Source organism: Myotis myotis, unplaced genomic scaffold, assembly GCF_014108235.1.
Source record: "Myotis myotis isolate mMyoMyo1 unplaced genomic scaffold, mMyoMyo1.p scaffold_m19_p_3, whole genome shotgun sequence".
NCBI classification, from domain to species: domain Eukaryota; kingdom Metazoa; phylum Chordata; class Mammalia; order Chiroptera; family Vespertilionidae; genus Myotis; species Myotis myotis.
The window spans coordinates 8,943,723-8,954,069 of NW_023416335.1; the positions used below are offsets into that span (position 1 = coordinate 8,943,723).

General features: G+C 42.0%; 1 protein-coding gene across 1 annotated transcript; it reads right to left on the minus strand.

Moving 5' to 3' along the window:
• Positions 1-458: 458 nt before the first annotated feature.
• Positions 459-10,037, minus strand: TRIML2 (tripartite motif family like 2). The gene is made up of 7 exons (XM_036297075.1): positions 9,831-10,037; positions 9,239-9,334; positions 8,290-8,484; positions 6,140-6,280; positions 4,729-4,748; positions 4,449-4,552; positions 459-1,027 (listed from the first exon to the last, which is right to left on the minus strand). Exons 1-7 carry the CDS (start codon positions 10,035-10,037, stop codon positions 459-461), a joined length of 1,332 nt encoding a protein of 443 aa, XP_036152968.1.
• Between the last annotated feature and the right edge of the window lie 310 nt (positions 10,038-10,347).

Consider the following 10,347-nt stretch of genomic DNA (forward strand, 5'->3'; position numbering starts at 1 on the left):
CAGGAAAATTAAGTTGTTCTCCATTTGGAATAAGTGTTATAGTCTTCACACTGTCAATAACAGGATGCCTCAATGTCAGTATTAGGTAAGAAGTAACTATGATGATATCCTCAAATCTAAAGTCCTAATTATACCTAATTCTATTTTCAAAAATATCTCTAGAGTCTTCAACCTAATCCTAAGGATATCTAATCCTAAGGACTATATTTCTCTAATTTCCCAATCTTATACTGTCTATGCCTTTGTTGTTCTAATTAGTATGGGGTACTTCAGTTAAGGCTCAGCTTGAAGGTAGCCTCTTACAGTAAATAAATATGAAAAGCACAATGAATGCAAAAGCTCTAGGGTACTGAACTGGGTTCCAGCTCAAGCACAATAAATCTTTTATCAGATTACTTAATATAAATTATTTTACCAAGTCATACCCTAGACTTTTGAGCATCTTGTGGATTTAGATTTCACACCACAAAAACATCAGGGAGGCAGATGCTAAGAGAGTCTGAATTTGTGCCGTCATTTGGGAAACAAAGAGAAAAAATAGGCCTGAGAGCTCCTTTGAAGACAAGATCAGAGAAATTATAAATGAGGAATCTCTTTGTCACATCATAGAATGATATCTGGCCATACTTATAGTCTAGGAAAACTCCAACTTTGTGCATCTGCTCTTCCAAGTACATCCCTTTTAAAGGAGGAAAGACCCACAAGGTATATTTGGTTCCCATCCTGGATCCCATGAGCAAGATTTTACCTTTGGAAGCTTTGGGCATGAGTCTGGAAGCGGAGTCTTCATATATACCCAACTGCCAGTTTGCTGTCTTTTCCACATCCACCTCCCAGTAATGCCTCCCTGAGGTAAAGCTCTCCACACCCAACACAGAAGCACCAAAGTCAAATATCTCGGGGTTGCCAGGTGCAATCTTGGGGTTGCTAGGTACATCCTGCTGGACATTTCTGAGTCGTACACTTCTCAGATCCTCAGATAGGACAAGACAGGGATTAGCTGTTTTGGGATCCAAAGTTATAGGTCCTGCAGGGAGAAAGAAATTTGATTAACACGGGTTCATCAAAGGCAGTGCCAGAAACTGATCATTTCTAACATGCAGGGGCTTCCCAATGAGTGGATACAAGTTCCAGAGACAGATAAGGGAGAGGAGATCTAGGAGAGTCCAGGAAAAGGAACCTCTAAGCTTTGTTTCAAGAAAGGACATCACGGAGCAAAAACAACAAGATGATGGGAGGAGATGCAATGTATCTGTGGAGGTAGAACAAACAAATTATAATGGACTAAATGTCCTGGCATCCATTCCTAGCCAGATACCACCTGGGACCCAACTCTAGTCCCCTACAGATCTTCTCCAAGTCCGGAACAACCGGAGGCACGAAGTCTCCTAATAAAACAGTTGATTCCTATGACTGAATTGCCCTCCTCATTTACATATCACCAGAGTGTGACATGGATGCCTAGAAATTGCTGCCAGCAGGCCCTTGTTAGTGAGTAAATCAAAAGAGAAGGTATTAGCAGAGGCTAGAAAACCTGTGAGAATCCGCCAGAAAAATCAAGCTGAGAATAAGAAAACTCAATATGATTTCTTGTACTTGAATGACAGTGATACATGCTTTCATATCTCTGTTCCTTCTCTTATCTTTTCCTGTTGTAACATACAGTGATTTCTCATGGCTTAGTCCTGGTTCTCCCTGTTTACTTCTTGTACTCCTTTCCCCAATGTGACTTCACCTAGCCTCACTTTTAAATATCTTCTCTAAGTTGATGACTTATTCCATAAATTAGTTGCCAAATACCAGTTGAACATACACAGGTCTTTCAAATGATACTACATCCAAAATGGAACTCCCAAATCTCTCTCTTTCCCCGTTCTACTTTTTCAGTTAATGGCACACTTAATACTTTAGTTGCTCAAGCCATAAACCAGGAATAGTTCTTTGCTTCTTAATTTCTTTAACATCTAATCCAGTAGCAAGTTTTCGGGCCAAATGAACTTAAAGCTCTGGACTTGAAGCCCCAATGCATGTCATTATTAAAAGCCACAAAACCTTGAATTTTAAGTTTTAAGTTGCCCCAGGCTCTTAGTATTTCCAGAAGACTGGCAGAAACAAATGCAAATTCTTTCTAGAAGAATGCACACCCTTGTTCTCAAAAATTTTCTAAAATTAATATCTAAGGAAAAAAGAAAGCTTACCCATTTAAAAAATCATTAAATACACACTTATGAAGTAAGGGAGCACTACTGAGTGAGACGAGCAGAAATAAATCTGAAGAAGTCAAATATTAAAATTACCAGGCACAGCCCTAGTTGGCTTGGCTCTGTCGATAGAGCGTCAGCCTGCAGTCTGAAGGGTCCCGGGTTTGATTCCGGTCAAAGGGCACATGCCTGGGCTGAGGGCTCAATCCCCAGTAGGGGACGTGCAGGAGGCAGCCGATCAATGATTCTCTCTCATCGTTGATGTTTCTATCTCTCTCCCCCTTTTGTCCCCATCTCTGAAATAAAAAATACATAAAAAAGGACATTAAGGAAAAACTAAGGCACTCTAAATAAAATACCATTACCAGGAAGACTCTAAAGCAGTGGTTCTCAACCTTCCTAATGCTGCGACCCTTTAATACAGTTCCTCAAGTTGTGGTGACCCCCAATTTCATTGTTATAAATTGAACATAATTAAAGCAGAGTGATTAATCACAAAAACAATATGTAATTATATATATGTTTTCCGATGGTCTTAGGCGACCCCTGTGAAAAGGTCGTTCGACCCCCAAAGGGGTCGCGACCTACAGGTTGAGAACCACTGCTCTAAACTAACCTTTGCTTCAGATATATTACCAGAAGTGGAATCACTGGATCATAAGACAGTTTCATTTTTAATTTTTTGAGGAAATTTTGCTGTTTGCCATAGTGACTGCACCAGTCTGCATTCCCACCAGCATTGAACTAGTGTTCCCTTTTCTCCACATCCTCCCCAGCACTTGTTTGTTGATTTTTTGATGACAGCCATTCTGACAGGTGTGAGGTGATATCTCATTGTGATTTTAATTGGCATTTCTCGACTTTGAGCATTTTTTTCATGTCTCTTGGCCATTTATTTGTATGTCGTCTTTGAAGGAATGTCTATTCAGGTCATCTGCCCCTTTAATTGGATTGTCTGTCTTCCTTTTGTTGAGTTGTATGAGTACTTCGTTTATTTTTTCCTTTGTTTCTCTTGCCCTAGGAGATATATCTGCAAAAATTCTGCTACGTGAGATGTCTGAGAATTTACTGCCAATGTTTCCTTCTAAGATTTTTGTGATTTCACGCCTTACATTTAAGTATTTTACCCATTCTGAGTTTATGCTTGTGTATGGTATAAGCTGGTGGTCTAGTTTCATTTTTTTGCATATGTCTGTCCAGTTTTCCCAACACCATTTGTTGAAGAGATTGTCTTTACTCCTAAAACTTCTCTTTGAAAGACACTATTAGGAAAATGAAAATATACCACAGACTAGGCGAAATCTTTGCAAAACAAACCTGATTAAAGACTCATGATCAGAATATATAAAGAAATTACAAAACTCAGGAAAAAAACACACAACACAATTTTTAAAATGCGAAAAATGTTCATAAATATACTTCAAAAAAGAGCAATGATAAAGGGTAAGTAAACATATATAAATATGCTCGATATCATTAGTCAGTTCAGAAATGCAAATTAGATCAAAGTGATATATACTGGTATATGTTTATTAGGTTAGCTCTCATAAAAAAATAATCCCAAATACTGGCAAGGACGTAGAGCAATTGAATCTCTCATACTTTACTGGTGAGAATACAAAATGACATAGACAATTCAACCAAAAGAAATGGATCGATGATTCTCTCTCATCAATGTTTCTAACTCTCTATCTCTCTCCCTTCCTCTCTGTAAAAAATCAATAAAATATATATTTAAAAAAAAAAGAAAAAGAAATGAAGTCATAGCCACACAAAAATCTGTAAGCAATTTTTTATAGCATAAAGTTAGAAACAACCTAAGCATCCAGGAATAAATTGTGGTATAGTCATACAATGGAATACTGCACAACAACAAAAAGGAACAAACCACTGATACACGTAACAAACTAGGATGTGCCTCAAATGCATTACGTAAAGTGAAAAAAAGCCAGACTCAAAAGGCCACCGATGGTATGAATCCATTGACAGGACATTCAGGAAAAGACAGAACTATGGAGATAGGAGATATAAATCCTTGTTTGCACATGTTGACATCCCCCGCCCCCAGAAGTTAAAAAAATGTAAGTAGTAGAGTCTGCCTGCAATTAAGTTTCAAGATCATGCAATTATTTTGATAGTTATCTAATGTGTGTAAGCATATTAAACTCTCCGATCTTTTATATCCTTAAGCTATCTGGAACTGACCTTTATTTATGGTAGGATGTAACAACAGATGCATCAACTTACTTTGAAACAGTTCCAGCACTTCGCTCAGTCCTGGTCTCTGGCATAAACTCGGGTCTATGATTCGGGCAGGCTCTAGGCCCTGACACAGTAGTGAAACACCACTCCTATAAAGAAAGGACAATCTCGGTTATGTGGGGGACCCCGGGGCCTTGCACCCAGAGAACGATCTCATTACATGATTACATGACCTCCCTGCTCCTACCCCAGCATCTCTACCCACGTGTGCTCACACATTAGTCCCTGATTCTGAACCAAATATATTTCCAAAATGAAAACTTACAATTCCAAAGATCTTGCATCCTATGGGGAAAAAAGGAGACACTATTGAGTATTTGAGCTAAGCATTTTGTGAGTTATGCCCATGACAATATCTTCTAATAATGAAACCCATTTCCATGTAGTTCCTTCAGTTTCATTATGCTAATTCTCAGATATCAAATTTTAACAATGAAAAGGAAAAGTCAGAAAAAACACTTTAAGTTATTGCTATATTCCCAAGAGAAATATTTTCTATACCTCACTTCAGCCATCTTATTCAGAACTAGAGGCCTGGTGCATGAAATTTATGCAAAGGCCTGGCCAGTGATCAGGGTGGATCAGGTTCCTTGCCTCCCTGCCTCCTCCTTCCCTCACCACCCGAGAGCTGCCACCACACGGTTCCCTGGTTGGTTCCCGGGTTCCCCAGTTCCTCGCCTCCAGGCCTCCTCCTTCCCTCACTCCCTCGGAGCCCCACTGCCGCTGCTAGTCGCCCGCCATGTTCTGCACAGCCTCCTGGGGGTCAATGCACATCATAGTGAGCGATCGAACTCCAGGTCTCCCGGTCAAACTCCCGAGGGGACAATTTGCATATTAACCTTTTATTATATAGGATACACATCTCAATGCAGCCCATGTATTTGCTTTCTATGCCGGGGTGGCCAGGGTGGAGCATGCGAACAGGTCTGCTAGGCTAGGGAGGGTGGTTGGAGCCAGGTCAGGAACTGAGCAAAACTGGGTCACACCTACCTGTGCTCTTTAGAGGGAGCCTTGGCTCCAGAATGGAACCTGAGGGTTTATGTGTAAGGGCTTCTCAAATAAGAGCACCTACATTGCAAATATGGGTCTGGCAGGGAAATATGGGAAGTCTTCAGAAGATAGTATGTGTTGAAAAGGTAATGCAGGTTACCATACAAAATTAAAAATATACTATACAAACAAATATCACTCTCATTTCCCAAGGTTACCACTGATTAAAATGGGTGTTTATTTTGCCAGAGATAGTCTGAATGTTAATGAGCATAAGTCTGTATGTATATACATAGTCTCTAAAACCAAACAAAAAGTGGTCCTGCCTCTTTTTTTTCACTTAACCAGGTATCTTGAAGATAATTTTTTAGTGGCCATAGAGTTTCTTCATTCCTTTTTAATGGTGGCAGAACATTCTATTGTATAGGTGTATCATAATTTGACTAACCAATTATTTATATATTTAAGAGACATCTCAATTCAAACTTACTATTAATGTTATGAAGTAGCTCTATGCTATACTGATTTTATGATGATTCATAATGCTTTTGATGAATGGAAAATAGCTAAACAGCTTTCAGTGGCTGCAAATCACTGAACATTGGGATCTAGAACTGACCCCTAATGAGGGCAGCTCACTTCTCATTTCTCAAACACTGTAATGAAGGTTCTTTCTGGACTCTTACCTTGAGCAACACTAAGGAGGGTTCCCCACATTTCTTCTCCAGCTCGGCGGTGACACTGTGGAGGCTGGTGATCTGTTCATACAGCCTGACTTCACTCTCCTGCAGTTTATTCACGTTCTCTCTCCCCAGACTGTTCAGTCTCTGCAGAAGCATCCCCTTATTACTATTTGACAACCAGTGATTTCTCTTACTTGCTCATTCAACCATCTTTTAAAAACCCCACTTTCCTGCCTGCTGCCCCAGGAATATACATAATTAGGTAAGGCCAGGACATCCCTGGGTCAAGCAGGACACTTCGATAGAAACTCCATTCTTTAACACAAAACATTTATGTTACCACGGAAAGTGTGTGTGTCATCCACTTATTCAGATAATAACCTGGACTTAAAATAGATTATTTTTTACTCTGCAGTTTTTTTCTGAAAATTTCCTATTTCCTTCTAATTAAAATTAAAATTTGAATAAAAAAATTAAATAGCAATAAGAATTAATCAAGCAACTGATATCAGTTTCCTTTTTATCCCTGCATCTTTGCACCTAGGCACAAAGCACATGTTCATGTTATTTTTCTTAAAGCTCACGAATAATGTATTGCTGACCTGATAACTTGCTTTTTCCTTATTAATATGTTTTAGGAGAGCATTCCTTATCCATACACAGAGACATGGTATCTTTTCTAAATGCTAAAGAGCATTCCTTTTTATGTACATACATTTATTCCGTAAGTCCAATATTGATATAGGTGGCATCTAATCTGTTGTTGTCAATAAATGTTATAGCAGTAATAATACCTAATAATTATTTAGTGCACAAAAAGTACAAACACTAGCCCTAACCAGTTTAGCTCAGTGGATAGAGCATCGGCCTACAGTCTTAAGCAGCCGTGGGCAAACTACGGCCCGCTTGAAATGAATAAAACTAAAAAAAAAAAAAAAAAGACCGTACCCTTTTATGTAATGATGTTTACTTTGAACTTATATTAGTTCACACAAACACTCCATCCATGCTTTTGTTCCGGCCCTCCGGTCCAGTTTAAGAACCCATTGTGGCCCTCGAGTCAAAAAGTTTGCCCACCCCTGGTCTAAAGAGTCCCAGGTTCGATTCCAGTCAAGGGCATGTACCTTGGTTGTGGGCACATCCCCAGTGGGGGTTGTGCAGGAGTCAGCTGATCAATGTTTCTCTCTCATTGATGTTTCTAACTCTCTATCCCTCTCACTTCCTCTCTGTAAAAAATCAATAAAATATGTTTAAAAAAAAAAAAAAGTACAAACACTATTTTAAAAGCTCATGAAGCCCTAAATGGTTTGGCTCAGTGGATAGAGCGTCGGCCTGCGGACTGAAAGGCCCCAGGTTCAATTCCGGTCAAGGGCATGTCCCTTGGTTGCGGGTACATCCCCAGTGGGGAGTGTGCAGGAGGCAGCTGATCGGTTTTTCTCTCTCATTAAATGTTTCTAACTCTCTATCTCTCTCCCTTCCTCTCTGTAAAAAATCAATAAAATATATTTAAAAAAAAAAAAAAAAAAGCTCATGTAGACTGTCACACTCAATCCTCACATCAGTGTTGTGAACCAGGGCCCATGATTATCCTCACTTTACAGCTAAGAAAACCGAGTCAGAGGTTAAATAACTTCCAAGGACATATACTGGCTGGTAAAATAGCAGACCCAGATAGGAACCTCATCAACCTGACTTCAAAGACTACCTCTAAACCAGGATCTAGCCCAGGGGTGGGCAAACTTTTTGACTCGAGGGCCACAATGGGTTCTTAAACTGGACCGGAGGGCCGGAACAAAAGCATGGATGGAGTGTTTGTGTGAACTAATATAAATTCAAAGTAAACATCATTACATAAAAGGGTACGGTCTTTTTTTTTTTTTAGTTTTATTCATTTCAAAAAGGCCAGATCTGGCCCGCGGGCTGTAGTTTGCCCACGGCTGATTCTAGACGGAAATAATTTTACAGCCTTCCTGTACCCATGTGTCATTTTATACGCATGTAAGTATATTTGCAGTACATTCTCCGAAATGGAATTGCTGGGTGAATACAACCTATTCATACATCACCCGATGTCTTATTCTGGAATTGACATGTTCAGCTCTTCTGTCTGTCCTTTCCCTACTATTGTAAGGATGCCACTTTCTACATCTCACCTGTAGTGTTTCCTGGTACTTCTCCTCTAGCTCTGCAGTAAACTTCATCTGCGGACTCAGGCTGGCTTCTCTCAAGTGAGGGTTGAATGGGTGCCCTTGCAGGTTTTGGAAGTTCATCACATTCTCTTCAGTCACCAACCGGATCATCATCTTATACTCAGACTTAAGCATCTCTTTAAAATTCTGCTCCTCGGCCTGTAACACAGATACAGATGATGGCCTTCAGGTCAAACACCACAGACTGACCATAAATCTTGTCCACTTTTAACTTCAATATAAAGACAAGGAGCCCTGGCTGGTTTGGCTCAGTAGATAGAGTGTCAGCCCAAGGACTGAAGGGTCCCGGGTTTGATTCTGGTCAAGGGCACGTGCCTGGTTGCAGGCTCCATCCCTGGCCCTGGTCGGGGCGCGTACGAGAGGCAGCCAATCAATGTGTCTCTCTCACATCAATGTTTCTCTCTGTCTCTCCCTCTCCCTTCCATTCTCTCTAAAAATCAATGGAAATATATCTATTAAGTTTTTAGTCTTTCATTTATGTTTTGTTTGTTTGTTTGTTAATCCTCACCCGAGGATATTTTTCCTATTGCTCTTCAGAGAGGTGGAAGGGAGAGAGGAAGAAAGAGAATCATCTAAACATGATGTGAGAGAGTCACATCCACTAGTTGCTCCCACAAGCACCCCAACCGAGAGGGTGAGGGTGGTGGGGGCGTGGGGTGCGGAGCCAACCTGCAGCCCAGATATGTGCCCTTCACCAGAATCGAAACCACAACCCTTCCGTGTAGGGGACCACATGGGCCAGGGCCACTTACTGACTTTTAAGCTAAGAAATTAATACTTTTCCTACCTATAGATTTCAAATATTTTCTCTTGTCTTTTGACTTTGTTTATATTAGTTGCTATCCAACATTTTAGGTATTTCCCCCCCCTAAGAATCAAGATAAGCACTGACCTGAACCATCCCCATAGTTTCCTGCTCTTCGGCCAATAGGCTTTTGGCAGCTTCAAGTTTCTGCTTCAATGTGCTCAACAGCTCCCGAAACAACTTCTGCAGAGAAACAGATCACAGAATTCCAGGTAAAGCAATTGCCTTCGAACAGTGAGATCCCCAACTGCGGACAACCCAAAGGCCAGCAGCCCTGGCTAGATGTTTCCTCAGCCTTGACGTTGATGGTGTAAACATGGCATGTGCCTGGTATTTTTTTTTTTATAATTATTAACCAAGGGAATGGTCTTAGAGCAGTGGTTCTCAACCTTCTGGCCCTTTAAATACAGTTCCTCATGTCGTGGCCCCACCATAAAATTATTTTCGTTGCTACCTCATAATGGTAATGTTGCTACTGTTATGAATCGTCATGTAAATATCTGCTATGCAGGATGGTCTTAGGCGACCCCTGTGAAAGGGGTCTAGCAGGACCAAAGGGGTCGCGACCCACAGGTTGAGAACCGCTGGTCTTGGAGGCTCATAGTACCTGTCGCCCAGACAAGTAAGTTAATACATGAGAGGAGGCAGCCGGAATGGCTCGGGCCTGGAGGAAGCTTACCCTGTACTTCTCTGCAGCGTCATGCACTCCGCGCACCACGTGACTCCCGTGCTCCTGGGCCAGGAAACACTTGCGACAGAGCGTGACCTGGTCGTCCTCACAGAACAGCAGCAGAGGCTCCCGGTGGTCCCTGCAGGAGGCCTCTCCCGGGACGTCCCGCGGGGGCTGGAGGCGGCGCCGCTTGGACACCCGGGCCCTCTGGGACATGCCGGCGGTACTCCTGGCTGGAGGTGGAACGCTTCCCGCCCGGGACAGGCTGAGAACGGCAGTGTCTGGTCAGACAGCGGGCCAACCTCGGCGTCCACAGCCGGGCATCAGCGCAGGTCACACGTGGCCGCCTCGATGGCGCGCGCCTTCCTCGGCGGGGCTGCCCGGGGGGGACACAGGCGTGACTCCAGGGTTCTAGACCCAAGGGCCCTCTCCAGCTTCCTGGGGGTTCTGAGCCCTTGGCTAACAGTCACAGACCAGAACAGGGCGTACCGTGTCACTGAGGAATTTTAAACAGGGGGTGGGGGGT

What these genes read in the sequence shown, in the direction of transcription:
- TRIML2 (XM_036297075.1), bottom strand. Translation starts at nt 10,037, where the DNA reads ATGTCCCAGAGGGCCCGGGTGTCCAAGCGGCGCCGCCTCCAGCCCCCG. An exon ending in ACGCTGCAGAGAAGTACAGG is followed by an intron (nt 9,335 to 9,830) that starts GTAAGCTTCCTC and finishes GTTTCTCTGCAG; the next exon opens with AAGTTGTTTCGGGAGCTGTT. An exon ending in GATGCAAGATCTTTGGAATT is followed by an intron (nt 4,553 to 4,728) that starts GTAAGTTTTCAT and finishes CTTTCTTTATAG; the next exon opens with GAGTGGTGTTTCACTACTGT.